Source organism: Triticum urartu, chromosome 6A (assembly GCF_056163025.1).
Source record: "Triticum urartu cultivar PI428250 chromosome 6A, HENAU_Tu73, whole genome shotgun sequence".
In the NCBI taxonomy this organism is placed as follows: Eukaryota; Viridiplantae; Streptophyta; class Magnoliopsida; order Poales; family Poaceae; genus Triticum; species Triticum urartu.
Genome location: NC_141878.1, coordinates 185,861,142 through 185,875,943, shown reverse-complemented (window position 1 = coordinate 185,875,943; position 14,802 = coordinate 185,861,142). Strand labels below are relative to the sequence as shown.

At 53.3% G+C, this 14,802-nt stretch overlaps 2 protein-coding genes across 2 annotated transcripts; one reads left to right on the top strand and one right to left on the bottom strand.

Moving 5' to 3' along the window:
• Positions 1-2,438: 2,438 nt before the first annotated feature.
• Positions 2,439-14,564, top strand: LOC125512130 (double-stranded RNA-binding protein 4). Its single transcript, XM_048677207.1, has 5 exons — positions 2,439-2,641; positions 4,765-5,036; positions 5,668-5,884; positions 13,396-13,697; positions 14,300-14,564. The coding sequence occupies exons 1-4, from the start codon at positions 2,548-2,550 to the stop codon at positions 13,665-13,667; spliced, it is 855 nt and encodes a 284-aa protein (XP_048533164.1). The 5' UTR covers positions 2,439-2,547; the 3' UTR covers positions 13,668-13,697; positions 14,300-14,564.
• On the bottom strand, positions 9,829-12,228 carry LOC147964679 (uncharacterized). Its single transcript, XM_087527641.1, is given in 2 exon segments — positions 9,829-11,957; positions 12,031-12,228. Coding segments are annotated over 2 exon segments (2,316 nt in total). The 3' UTR covers positions 9,829-9,839.
• Positions 14,565-14,802: the final 238 nt, after the last annotated feature.

Genomic DNA, 14,802 nt, shown 5'->3' with positions numbered 1-14,802 from the left:
TAGATTTTAGTGCACGGCTTTTGTCGTTTGAGAGCAACCCACCTCGAAGCCTTTGAGAGAAAAATTCCTAGTGAGGAGAAAAGCCCTAACCACCCAGAGCCAGAGTAAATTGGGCATCACTTAAGTCTTCGTGTCTGTGTGATTTGAAGACTTATTACACTTGAGGACTGTGCATCCTCCAGACGGTTAGGCATCGCGTTCTGAGCATCCAAGAGAAATTGTGGATTGCCAGTGAACGAAGTCTGTGAAGGTTTGGGAGTCTACCTTGAAGACTTACCTGAGTGATTGAGCGAGGTCTGTGTGACCTTAGCTCAAGGAGAAAACGGTGAGGACTGGGTGTCTTGGACTAAGTGTCCTTGACTGGGTGTCCGGGACTGTGTGTCCTTTGGTTTAAATACCTAGCCGCTCCAACCAGACGTACAGTTGTCACAGCAACTGGAACTGGTCCAATAAATCATTGTCTTCAACGTGTCACTGGTTTCATCTTCACTTCCTTTCACTTACAGTTATTCATTGTGAAGCCATTGCATGCTTGCTTTATCTTTTGTCTTCACAACATGAATGTATGATCCGTTCGGCTTCATAACTTCTTCCTACCTGATCCTTATTGCACTGAAGCTGTTTGTCATTGCGCTTTCACTCTATTGAATACATGACCATGGCTGGCCTAGTGTAATCTAACTTCCGCTACGTAGTAATAGGCATAATCTTCACTGTTTGTCTTCATAACTCTCACGTTTTGAAGACTTTCATAAAAATCGCCTATTCACCCCCCCTCTAGTCGATATAACGCACTTTCAAACGACCCTTCAAAACCCGAGCACATAGAGTGTTGGAGTTAGTCATAAAGCGCCATCCGTGCTTCCCCAAAAGAGCTAGGTTAAACAGGCGGAGATCACGAAAGCCCATTCCACCTTTGCATTTCGGTGTAGCTAGTTTATCCCATGATATCCAATGCATAGACTGCCGATCAATAGAACTGCTCCAAAAGAACTTTGCCATACCTGATGTCAGAGTCTTACATACTTTCTTGGTCAGGAGAAAACACGACATGCTGAAGGTAGGAATTGCTTGGATCACGGATTTTAGGAGCGCTTCTCTCGCAGCACAAGCTAGTAGTCGCTCCGACCACCCCTGCATGTGCGCGCGCGCCCTTTCAGCCATATAAACGAAAGTGCCACTGGTGATCCTGCCTATTGCTGTGGGTAGGCCAAGATAGCGCTCGCCAAAAGCCTCGACAGTAACACCCATCAAAAACTTAACTGCCTCACGGAGCTGATGGGGAGTATTAGGACTGAAAAATACTGAACTCTCTCCATGGTTTACGCTCTGTCCCAATGCCTCCCCATAGATGTGAAGAATGTCATTGAGCCTTGATGCACTTTGACTGTCCGCTTTCATGAAAATCAGGCAATCGTCAGCAAATAGTAAGTGATTAACCCATGGTGATCTGAAGCTCACACGAATGCCCCTATCAATGTATCCACCATACGAGTTGAGCAACAAGGACAGTCCTTCTGCACAAAGAAGAAACAAAAACGGTGACACGGGGCACCCCTGCCTCAGGCCCCGTGAAGGGGTGAAGTATGGTAGGAGTTCTCCATTGACTCGAACTGTGAAGCGTACCGAGGTGACACACTTCATTATCAGTCGAACAAAAACGACGTTAAAGCCCAATTTCAGTAGAATGGATTCCAGATAATGCCATTCCACTCGATCGTAGGCTTTCATCATGTCTAGTTTAACAGTGCACATATAATTCTTCCCCTCTTCCTCCGCTTCATTGTATGAATACTCTCATAAGCAACCAATATATTGTCCGTTATCAGGCGGCCGGGGACAAAAGCGCTCTGTTCATCACTAATCAGCTCATCCATCAAACTCCGCAAACGGTTAGTAATAACCTTAGCTGCTATCTTATAAAGCACGGGGCAGAGAGCGATGGGTCGATATTGAGAGATGGACTGGGGGTGTCGTACCTTAGGTATCAAAGTGACAGAGGTATCATTTAGACCTGTTGGAAGATCTCCCCTATTTAGAAATCCAAGGACGGCTTGTGTTACATCATCGTGGAGCAAGTCCCAATGCCGCCAGAAAAAACCCGCTGTGAAGCCGTCGACACCCGGTGCCTTAGACGGAGACATCTGAAATAATGCTGTGCGTATCTCAACAGCTTCATACGGTCTATCCAGAAACTCGCCCATGGCCGGTGTTACCCTGCTCGGGACATGTGATAACAACACGCTACAGTCTTATGCCCCTTGGGACTCATATAGCTGTTGATAGAAATTCTGAACCTCATCTTTATCCTCATCTGCGTTTGCACACACCGAGCCATCAGCTCGCTGTAAACCAGCAATACGAAAAAAAAAATAGAAATCCTTTGGCCAGTTTCTTTTTCTAATCACACCCTACAAAAATACATCCACCATATACACCCCCAGAATTAGCGAGCAAGGCAGGTCCGTAGTTCACAGCCGAGGTCCGTAAACCCTTGGATTTCCTCCATCTCCACATCAGTGCGACTCCAGTCCGTCCGAGACCGGCATGGCCACCACGGCCGCCGCCGCCGCCCCGGTGCCAGGCGCTATTCCAGCCGCGGCGCCCGCGGCCCCGTCCGCGCAACCGCATCCCGTTCCAGGTGAGGCTCCCCCTCCCCCTTGCCCCCCTCCTTGTTTCTTCCGCACTCCTTGGTTTTGCTCTCCGATGTTAGGTTCTTTGGCCGTCTCTCGCGGACTAAGATTTGCTAAGTTGTGTTCGTCGATTAGTCATGCGTTATCCTCCGATTGGTCGAAAATTCGTATGCCTGGAGCACGGACAGCCCTAGGATTATGGTTCGTGTGTAAATCACACAATCTAGGTGGACTCCTCAGGGCCTATATCAATGGAGGAATATTGTGTGGAGATATTTGCTCTTTGCCTGCTATTCTTGTAGGGTGTGTATATGGTTGATGTATTTTTTCTTTTTCGAGATTGATATGGTTGAGGTAATGAAGCACTCTAGAATGTAGTGGAAGCGTTCTAGAGCCTAACCTCATTCCAGTGTTTGGTTAATAGAATCCTGCAAAGTGGAACTTAACCATGTGCTTCGCCTGATCGAATATTCCACGTATATGGGGAACGAAGTGATGACTCAAAATCGATGGAACCAACTGATCCCGATCTGCTTCCACTAGTCAGGGGACCTCACGTGAGTGCCTCCTAATGATCTGGTCACCGATGCAAACTATCGTGAACATGGGCCTGTAGCCAGCTGCAGCGTGCATCTCCTAGGCAGAGGCCAAAGAGCGAGCGGTGCAGGCGGCTCACATCTCTCAGGCGGCAGGCGGCAGCCACGGTGATGCATATCTCCTAAGCAGCAGAAAAAGTGCGCGCAGAGGCCGGCAGCGGAAGCGACGCTAGAGCTACTACAATGCTGACAGGAACTGTTGGATTTATCTTGTTTACACTGTTGGAGTACTAGAAATACAAATTAAATGGCGTTCAATTTTCGAGTAACATATTGTTGGAATGCAAATGAGTTATTATTGTGAAATATATACATGCATATGCTAGAGGTAAGAGGTGATTTTAACCATATCCATTTTATCCCATCTCTCCAACAAACACTGAGATGGAACCATTCCATTCCATAATATTCCTTCAACCAACAAACTCTAGAACTGTTCCATTATTTATATCAATTCATACCAAACATAGTGATGGAACCATTCCATTTTGTCCCCCAACCAAACGCACCCATAGAGAATATGGTTGGGGATTTGCTTGCGACTTATTAATCAGTTTAATTGTTTCATTTCTATTTTGTCCAAATTGTTTCATTTTAATTTACAAAAGTGCAATAAGTGTACTCCTTTGGTTTTTGTAGAGAAATGTTTATTTTCTGACTACCAGGGTTGTTGTTTCCCTTTCCCTTTCCGTATTATATGTTGCCCCGCTCTCTGTAGCACCTGGTTATTGCAGCTATCAAAACTGCATTGTAATCTTTAACCTGGTATCACAAGTATTATGTTAGTACAACTACGACATGAGGCTATTTAACCTAGCTCATCGTGTGTTAAGCGTGCCAGAATGAACTGGCCAGGGTACAGCTGGCAAATGATTATTGGTCCATCACTACATTGCATGGAGGGCTCCTGCATGTGAGTCTCGGGTCGTTAGCCTGTTACCATTTGCATGCAGAACCAAATTCTGTTTGTTGTCTTCTTAACATTTTCTAGCCCAAATGGTGTTTGTTTCAAGTTCTTGGAGTCAACACTGTAATATTGTCGCATCTGCTTCTCTTTGTAAGATGAATAAACAAGTATTTGTATTGTATAAGATCAAGCATTTCAGTTGCTAGAGGATACCCCGTATGTTGCTGCGGGAATTGCTTGCAATATACTTCAATGAGATTGATTATATGAACATGAATATTTGGATTAAGAATATAAGAACTAAAACTGAAAATACATATGATTATTGTATAATTATAAAATATTTTTTTAATATAAGTTTAGCATAGTGTAATTAAAACATTTAAGACTTTTTTCATGCATGGTTGCACGTTGAGGTGGGCCTTTTCCCATGCGTAGTTGCTAGTTGAGGTGGCATAGTGGCATGTTGAGGTGGATATGTTAGTGGGGATCAACGACTTAGTTATACTAGATCTGGTCTGTTTGTATATCTTTCCTGGCAAAATATTCTCGAGTCGAGGATCTTGTGATAGAATGATAACAATTAATGGATGCTCTATTGTACTTATTTGTGTGCTTTGTTATGCAGACAAATGTACGAATTATAAAAACCATTTGCAAGAGTGGACTCAAAGGAATGATCAGAAGTTGCCAGCTTATAATACTGAGTCAAAACGTGACCATCATCGACTTGAGTTCAGAAGCACCGTTGAGGTGGGTGGCGAGCGGTTTCAATCAGCTCGCAATCATAGCCGCCGCAAGGATGCAGAGCAGGATGCTGCCAGAGTGGCCTATGAAATCCTGGTGACAAAGACAGTAAATGATGATGATCATACAGACGCGCTTGGGCTGATTGATCAGGTATTTTTTTTGGTACAGTCCTTTTCGTGTTTACCATCCATCAATTTCATGTTTAAATTTGTCCTGTGAATTGTGCTATATCACATCCTAATTCATGTCTCCTCATCATTCTCCTTTTTTAATTTGCCGTACAATAGACGGCGCCACACAATTTGGTGTGTTTATCATTTTTCCCTCTTTTGCCTACTTGTCTTATATTTTCTAGTCATAGGTATAAATGATATTGCCACAAGAACCCGTGATTTCAGGGTATTGGAAGTGATGACATTTATCACTGCAGAATTCAAAGTTTTCCTGATCACTGCAAATGCATTCTTCTGGTTCATCTTTTCCATATACTGTACTCTTGTAACATAATAGCACTTTTTGTCATCTTCAGATTTTCCGGGTTTTGTAACTCATGTTTGTGTTAAACATAACTGCTAATTGATATGTCCCAAGAACAGATAATCTCCTTTGTGTTCTTTATGTTTCAGATGTTATTGAATGATGAATCAGCTAATCTTACCATTTTATTATTACATGTGGATGTGCGTAGTAGCATCCTTTCATGCTAGCATTTTAATAATCATGCCTGAAATGAAGGAATTGATTTCAGTCTAACATAGATGTTCTCTTTTATTCTATTCAGGGCGTGGTGTTCTGCAAATCAATTCTCCATGAATTTGCTGTTAAGACAAAAGTTGATCAGCCCACTTACTCCGCAGATCATCCAGAAGGGGTATCACCCATGACTCTGTTTGTTTCATCTGTGTTGTTTGCTGGGAACACTTATACTGGTGAAGCTGCAACATGTAAGAAGGACGCAGAGCAGAAGGCTGCTCGTGTTGCAGTCAAATCTATTTTAGGTAACTTATATTTCATTGTTCATGATTAGGAAAAAAGCTCCAAAACCTTTTTTGTATTTATTGTATTTACTGAAAAAGGCTTTCGCCCCGCTTTATAGATAAAGCAAACCACCAGAGCCATACAGTACAACAAGGTTCACCCACACACACAAAGAAACACAACACGAAGTACAAGGGGTTCTGCTGAGGGCACAACTCAACAAGCCTTGAAAATAAACAAAGGGGGCGGTACAACCGCAGCGTTCGATACAGCACGAAGGATCTAATCCGGCTCGGGGGGTGGCGGGGGGAGCGGCGGAGCAAAGCGGAGAGCCATCGAGCGAAGGTCGGCGATGATGGAGGTGATGGCGTCGCGATCCTGGTGACGGCTAAGCGGCCGCCAAAGCTGCAAGAAGCCACACAATTTGAACACAGCGTCAGTAGCACGTCGAAGGGGGACCCGTTGAATGACAAGCTTATTTCGAACGGTCCACAGCGTCCAGGCGAGCACCCCAATGAGCAACCACCTAATGTGGCGGCTGGACAAGGGGGAGGACTGAACCTCAGAGAGGAGATCAGGGAAATTAGTGTGACACCAGTTGCCACCGATGACCTCTCGGAGGCAGCCCCAAAGAAACTGGGCGGACACGCACGAGAAGATGTGATTCGAGGTTTCCGCCGTCCCACATAGGGGGCAGGTACCATCACCGGGACCCTGGCGCTTCAGGACCTCCACGCCCGAGGGAAGCCGGCCACGGATCCATTGCCACATGAAGATTCTAATCTTGAGGGGGACGCGAATAGACCATATAGAGTCAAGGACGCTTGGTCCGGGAGAGTGCGCGATGGCGCAGTAGAGATACTTCGTGGAAAAGCGGCCAGAGGGCTCGAGACGCCAAGATAGGCGGTCGTCGAGGTGCTGCGATAAGTCAGGCTCATGGAGGGCCACCGAGTCAAGGAGCTCATGCCAAGCGGCAACCTCTGGCGGCCCAAATGGCCGCCGGAACGCGAGACGCCCTAAGTCAATAAGGGCGGACTCGACGGAGATCCTAGGTTCGACCGCTATGGAGAAGAGGTCAGGGAGCTGGGCCGCGAAAGGGAGATCACCGGCCCAGCGGTCGAACCAAAATAGCGTGGCCGAACCAGTGCCAACCGCGATGGATGTCCCAATGCGAAGGACCGGGAGGAGCTGAACAACAGACTGCCAAAACTGAGAACCACCCGTCCTAACGCAGAAAGCGAGGGGCTGGTTGCGCAGGTACTTGCGGCGGATGATTTGCAACCACAAGCCACCATCGCCGTTTGCAATGCGCCACAGCCAGCGAGTGAGGAGGGCCAGGTTCATGCGTTTGGAGGACATGATGCCGAGACCGCCCTGTTCACGGGGCTTGCAGATGTCCGGCCAGCGGACCATGTGGTATTTCTGCTTACCACCCTCGCCAGCCCAGAAGAACCTAGCTTGGACCGAGCCAATCTCGTGGTGGAGCGTTTCGGGGAGGCTGTAGAAGCTCATGATGAATAGGAGAAGACTGGAGAGGGACGAGTTGATGAGGATCGTGCGGGCAGCCTTAGAGAGCCACCTGCCCTGCCACGGCTCAATGCGGTGTTGCAGCTTGTGGACCGAGGGACAGAGGTCGGCCACAGTAAGGCGCGAGTCACTAATGGGGATCCCCAAATAAGAAGTGGGGAAGGTCCCCAGCCGACAGTTCAAGCGGTTAGCAATACTCTGGCGCTCAGAGGGGGAGTAGCCCAAGACCATCACCTCGCTTTTAGCGAAGTTAATTTTGAGGCCCGACAAATGTTGGAAGCGGAGCAGGAGAAATTTGATGTTCGCGATCTCAGCCTCTGAGCCCTGCAACATAATGATGGTGTCATCGGCATATTGGAGGAGGGAGACACCTCCTCCCTCCACCAGGTGCGGGGTGATGCCGCGGATGTGGCCGGTGGCCTTGGCTTTATCTAGGATAGAAGCCAGGGCATCAACCACCATGTTGAATAGGAATGGAGAGAAGGGGTCACCCTGTCTAACCCCACAAAAGGTGGGGAAGTATGGGCCGATCTCTCCATTAATGTTCACCCCAGTGTGGCCGGATGACACCAACTGCATGACCCGGCAGACCCAACGATCATCGAAGCCTTTTCGAAGCAATACTTCCCGAAGGAAGGGCCAGCTAACCGTGTCGTATGCCTTATGGAAGTCAATCTTCAGGAACATTGCTTTGAGGTTCTTGGATTTGACCTCGTGAAGGACTTCGTGGAGGACCAAGACTCCATCAAGGATATAGCGACCTTGAATGAAGGCGGATTGGTTCGGGTGAGTGATGCGGTCAGCCAAAGGGGCCACCCTATTGGCGTACCCCTTTGCAAGGATGCGGAAGATCACATTGATCACCGTAATGGGGCGGAACTGGCGAATGTCGGCGGCGCCCGGGACCTTGGGGATCAAGGTAATAACCCCGTAATTAAGGCGGTGGAGGTCAATGGTGCCCACATAGAATTCCTCAAAGAGGGCCATGACCTCCGGCTTGATAGTGTGCCAGAAGGTCTGAAAGAACTTAACTGGCAAGCCATCAGGCCCCGGGGCGGATGCTGAGTTCATGCCTTTAATCGCAAGCCAAACTTCCTCCTTCGAGAACGGAGTTGTGAGGGCCGCATTCTCCGCGTCCGACACACATTGGGCGCCCACCCAGAAGGTGGGAGCAAGAGCCAAGCCCCCATGCGGGGGAGGGAGGGGGCGTAAAAAGGGCTTTATAAAAGCCGTCAACATGGCCGCGAAGCTTGGCCGGGCGCTGCAGGAGGGTCTCGCCATCCCACAAAAGTGGGATGGTATTGCGGCGACGACGACCATTGGCGATGGCCTGGAAGTATGCGGTGTTAGCATCCCCCTTGAGAACCCACTTTTGGGTTCCCCTGAGACGCCAGTAGGCCTCCTCGTCCGTATAGATGACCGTGAGCTGGTCCTCGAGGTCGTACCGCTGCATCCACTCATCAGCGGATAGACCGATCGAGTCAGCCTGGAGGTCAAGCGCCTGGATAGAGGTGAGGAGAGCCTGCTTGCGGTCTCGGAGATCCCGCCCTAAGTTGGCACCCCAGCCCTTCATGAATTGGCGAGAACGCTTGGCGCAGAAATGCCAATCATCCACCGCAGAGATGGACCGGTGGGGAGAGCTGCGGGCCTCCAGCCAACGGGCACAGACAGCCTCCGAGAAGCCGTTCTGGTTGAGCCAGAACGTCTCGAAGCGGAACCTGGGGGCGACGGGAGGGCGTTCGTCCTGAGAAGAGAGCAGCAGGGGAACGTGGTCCGAGCCAATACGAGTAATGGCACGAAGGGAGGCAAGGGGACACCGCAACTCCCACTCAGGCGCGACCAAGACGCGGTCCAGGACGGAGCGGGTCGGGTCGGCCTGGCGATTGGTCCAGGTGAATCTGGCACCAATCCTATCTAATTCCCGCAGACCGAGGTCAGCGATGCAGTCGTTGAACACCTGCATCCGCGGGAAGTTCACCCGGTCGTTGCTTTTATCCTCCGCAAATCGGAGGAGGTTGAAGTCGCCGCCCACGACAACCGGGAGGCGGGCGGCAGACACCTTATTTTTGAGCTCATCAAGAAATGTCGCTGAACGACGGTGGTCGGCAGCGCCATAGACTATGATGATCTCCCATTTGAAGTTCAGTGCCCTCTCGAAAAGCTCCATGCTGACAAAGAACTCCCCCCGGTCCATGCTGCCCACCTCAAAGGTGGCATCCTTGACACCTAAGAGGATGCCACCAGAGTGTCCGGCGATCCCACTAGAAGGGAGCCAATGCCAGGCAAACAGGTGGGGACTAAGGCGGTCAAGCTTGGACAAGGTGAACTCAGTTCGCATGGTTTCTTGAATTGCTACAATGTCGATCCGCTCATCTCGCATGTACTCGATGAGCTGGCGGCGTCGGCCATCCTGGCCAAAACCGCGGATGTTCCAAAAAAGGGTCCGCATTAAACCACCATGCAGGGGCTGCTTGACCCCAGGACATGGGAGGCGCTTTGGGCGCGAAGAGCGGCGGTGCGAGACCGGGTGCGACTGCGGATCTCCAGGGGAGCGGGCGCGGCCTGGCCGGACGGCAGGGGGGTAGGGCCGCCCGCCCCCGATGCGGGAGTAGCAAAGCGGGCACGGGTTTCGGCCAACCGCCCATCGAGGACCTCCCGTGCCTGGATTGCCGCGATTTGGACTAAGGGGGGATCGACCTCCCCCCTAAACACTATATCGGAGTCTGCCGCGACTTTGGCGAGATGCCCGAGAGGGATAGACTCCAAAGCAGAGAACAAACATGTAGCAGAACAGGCAGGAATGACTGGAGTACCTGGCTCGAGGTTGCGCGCCGCGGCGCGGAGCTCAGCCCGCTCGAAGATGGGCAGAGCCGGGGAGCCCGCGGGTCGCGAGGCGTCGATGCGGGCGCTGCGCCGAGACGACGTCACAGGGGTCGACGTCGAGCGGCCCCGCCTGGCGTAGGTCGAGGAGCGAGGCCGGAGAGGCGGAGCGGCCAGCGGAGTCGCCAGGGCGGCGTCCAGCCCGCACCCAGCCAGCACCTGGGGGGTGGGAGGGGAGGCACGCCGGGGCGAGGCCGGCGGGGAAGCTGCCTCCAGCGGTGCGGCCGTGGTGGCCGACGACACCGGCTTGGAGGGTAGCAAGGTAGCCACCTCGGGCAGCGGCGAAGGCAAGACCATGGACGGAGGGGCCGGGGGCGTCCCGGGAGGTGGAGAAGCGGCCTGCGTGTCGAGGAGCGCGAGGGGTAGGGCTGACCTTGAGGCGCAGAGGGAGGCAGGAGGGTCCCCAGGCGGCGATGTCGGCAGCAGGGCAGAGGAGGGCGCCGGCTGAGCGCGGGGAGGAGGCCGGGATGACCACGAGACCCACACTGGATGTGTCGCTAGGCTCAGTCTCCCCGGCGGGGGGGCGACGGAGGGCGACGGAGGCACCGGAAGCAGCCCCTCCGGCAGAGCGGCGAGGGATCTCCCGGTCTGCCGCCCACCCAGGGTCGAGGGAGAGCGGGAGGGGCTGTCCTCCGATCCGTCATCATCATCAGAGTGGTCGGGGCGGGGGTGACGGCGTCCATTGTAGTCGTCCTGCGGGCCTGGGTGGCCACCAGGAGGACCGTCGTCGGAGAAGCGGGGACGCCCCACATGGTTGGGCGGCTCGGGGGCGATGCGAAGGTCGAACCCTTGATCATTGAAGAATACCTGGACCGTGGCACGAAGCTTGGTAGAGTCGAGGCATTTGACCTTGACCCGAACCTCCTCCTTGCGGAGGGAAAGCTCATCGACCACCACCACCTTCCCCAGGATCCGGGACATGCGACGGATGGTACGCTCAGACCTCGCAATGTCCGGGAGCCCGGAGATGAGGATCCAAGCCGTGTCAAGGACGGCCACGGCCTTCAGGTCGAGAATCGGCTCGGAGATGTCGACAACAAGCTTGTTGAGGGCGAGAGTGATCTGGTCGCTGCGGGTGGCGTATCCGTGGCTGAGAGCGTCAGGGAAGACCACAGAGAACTCGGAACCGGAGATCGGGGTGACCGCCCACTCCCACTGCCGTCGGTACAGATGGTTGAGCTCCGCCTCGATCATCTCGGGGGAGGCCACACCATCAATCACCGTGACCACGGCCTGGAGGGAAGGGGGCGGGGGCGAGTCATCGGGGACCTCGATATGGAAGAACCCCAACCCCTCAATCCCATCCCCGTACATCGGCAGCTTGTCAGGGACCGGCTTGTCAGGGCAGAGCAGGGCGGGGTGGCCGGGATCCTTGCAAATGTAGCAGCAGGCGGAGTTGGAGCAATCAACCTGAGAGTGGCCAACAGTGCCACAGTTGAAGCAGGTGGGCCGGGTGGCGTCGGACACAGGAGCCGTAGGCGGGGGGTTCACGCGGCCGGCTTGGTTCAGCGCGGCACGCCCCTGGCCAAGTCGCTTCTTCTTAGATGGGCCCTGGCGGCCGCGCTGTTGCTGCCCCCCACCCACAACCCCCGAAGTTGGCGGAGCAGCCGAGGTGGCGTGAGGGGGGACGTACTTGCGGGACGGAGCCGCGTTCACCGGAGCCGTGGGACATAGATAGGGGGGGCGCTAGTGCCGGGGCGAGGGAGAGCGCGCCCGATGACGCGGGGGGAGGGGGAGTGGCGGCGAGGAGGAGGGGAACGTGACCGGCCGCGCCAATCGGACCGGCCAGGCGAGCGGAGCGCCTCACGGCGGTCATCCCGGCCGGACGGGCGGGGGGCATCGCGGTCCCGGCCCCGCAGCTCGCGGCGGAGGGCGTCCGGGGAGGGGCGGGGGCGTCTCGGAGGTCGTCGAACCGGCGTTTGCGCCTGGCCTCCCCATCCTCCCAATCCCTCGGCATGGCCGAGGGGCGCGAGCAGGGAGGAGGGAAGAGGACGCAGGCACGAGCGGGAGCAAGGGTTCGGTCGAGGGAGTGCTGGAGGCGGCTGGAGGGGATTGGGGACGAAGGGGAAAACCGTAGGGCAGCCAAATGTTGGATGCGGAAGGGGTGGGCCTAGGGCAAGGAAGCGGCCCAGCAATGGGGGGCCGGCCCACAAGGGCATCCCCAGCCGGGACCGGATCTAGGACGCGACGGGCCAGGCTGGCCACCGGGCCACGGCCCAGGACGCCAGGGCCCAAGGAGCGGGGCGGGGTACCCACTCGGAGGGTTTCCCCTCGACGAGCAGGCGCCGCCGCCGCCGCTGGGGAGCATGGCGCGAACGGCCGGACGCGACGGAGCGGCCACGAGGCCTGGAACTGAAGGCCGGAAGACCCAAATCGCGCAATAAATGGCCGGAACAGGGAGCTGCGGGCGGGGAGAACAGGGCCGAGGACCACGGGCGAGGAGCTCGGGCAGGGGCAGGCAGTCAACGAGCCAGTGGCCGGAGGAGATGGGGAGGAGGAGGCCGGGGAGGACCTCCACGAGGCACGGGCAGGTCCAAGGTTGGACCGTCTGGCGACGCCCCACGAGCGGCGCCGGCTCCGGCGAGCCCCACAGTGCCCAAGGCCCGAGCTTTTGCACTGGACCCCGGCCACCGCGGCGGCAACCTCCGCGAGCCCGAGTCGGAGCCTCGCACGAGGGAGGTTGGACAGGGGGCCACGCTGGGCGGTGCGGCTACGGCTGCGAGGGCTAGGCAGCGGGGTGGGGACGGCGGGGCAGGGAGCGGGGCGGCTCGGGGTCCAAAACGTCGTCCGCGAGATCTGACCACCGGAGCGGCGGCGGGGAAGGGCTCCGACGGGAGAGCTCAGGGGCCGGCACGGGACCAAGGGTCGGCGGCGAGGGGGGCGGCGGCGGAGGTGGCCTCGGCCGGCGAAGGCGCGGGCGGGTCGTCCGAGCACACCGTCGCGGGAGCCATCTCCTCATCCATTACCCCCCCCCCCCCTCCCCCCCCCCCTCCCCCCCCCAGCCCAGCTTTTACAAATGAACTTTGTAACACAAGAATGATATTGCATACCCAGTCATTTATTGTATTTGGAATTAGTAGCAGGCTTTTAGGAGTAGAACTAACTATTCACTATGTTGTTGCAGCTACAAAGAACACTTGTATGCATCAAATTGTCAGATCAAAGAAAGAGCTTATCATTGCCATCACATCTTCTGGGTTCAACAAAGAAAGAGGAGTTGTAAGCCAGGAAAACTGCAATGCTCCAACAAATGCAATTACTCCTATAAAATTTGTGCCTGCTGGTGAAGCTGCTGGTCTAACTGCGGATCAAGGAGCGACCAACGTTCCTGAAGATGATCCATGTGCACAAGCTGTATCTGGCTCGGAAAAGCGCAAGAAGCACAGAAAGGTTTGATGAGAAGATTCTCACCCATCGTAACATGAGGTATTTTTTTCTTTCAGTTTATACTATGTGTAAAATGACATTGTGGGATATCGTCCTTAATTTTCATCCTTGCTGCATCAAACCATGTGGCATGGATATCCCTCAAGTGTTAAAAAGAGCTTTAAGAGTTACAGCAACTAATAAAGTGTCTAATTAGCCATCATCATGTTACCCTTTAGGGCGTGGATGAGGCATGTCTTATCCAGGAATGCACGAATAAACACCACTTAATATTTATGGAAGTTCTTATAGTCATGTAACTATTGCAAATCTGCAAGGTCCCATCTCCTTTAAACATATTTGGAACATTGCAATTCATCTTCAAGGCTTGCCGTACTAGCTGGGAAGATACTATTGTATATGCCAGTAAGTGTGCTAATTACTTAGGGAAATATTTTGTTTACTTCATTCATTTGAAGTGCTCAATTACCTTGTCCAAGACCAGCTGAAATATTATCTAAATGTACTCGGGCCCTTTGCCACAAAATCTGGTACAATTGGATCGAGTAATTCGCTGTTCTTCTAGCAATCTTGCTATCCCATATTTTGGCAGAAGTGCTCCTCCAGAGTGTTACACTGAACTGAGCTTAATTTATCGGCAGGTTTCATCGTCTATGGTGGTGGAAGTGAAGGGACTGCTGGTTATGTGGCGCTGTGTATGACATGTTTTTGGGCCATCGCTAGGATGCTTGTTGGAATGACGTTGAGTAAGGCATCCACTATCCGTATGTTTCCGTGATTAGCTTAGCTTGGTATCAGGAACTCAGGTTTCTATCGAAGTGGCTTTGCTATGTCGGGAACTCTGGATCTCTGTGATGTAACTTGTGGTTCGTCGTACCATTTCCAACCCGTGTTCGTGTCAGATCACTTGAGGATGTGTTTGGTTCAAGCAATATTACCCATCATCGCCGTAAACAAGTCACGTCACCGGACCAGCGACGACGTCGGTCCTCTCCGTATAGTTGAATAGACTGTCATGCCCCAAAGTAGTGGATCAAGGGATTTGGGGATGAACTCGAGCTAGGGTTCAGATCTAGATAAGGGAAACAATACGAAATGGGGAATGAGTTAGCGGCGCTCGGCGGAGGCTATTGTATAGCCCGAC

Bases quoted from the DNA above. Each gene is read 5' to 3' on its own strand.
- LOC125512130 (XM_048677207.1), top strand. From the start codon at position 2,548: ATGGCCACCACGGCCGCCGCCGCCGCCCCGGTGCCAGGCGCTATTCCA. The intron at 2,642-4,764 runs GTGAGGCTCCCC...TTTGTTATGCAG, and splicing joins GCAACCGCATCCCGTTCCAG to ACAAATGTACGAATTATAAA. The intron at 5,885-13,395 runs GTAACTTATATT...ATGTTGTTGCAG, and splicing joins TGCAGTCAAATCTATTTTAG to CTACAAAGAACACTTGTATG.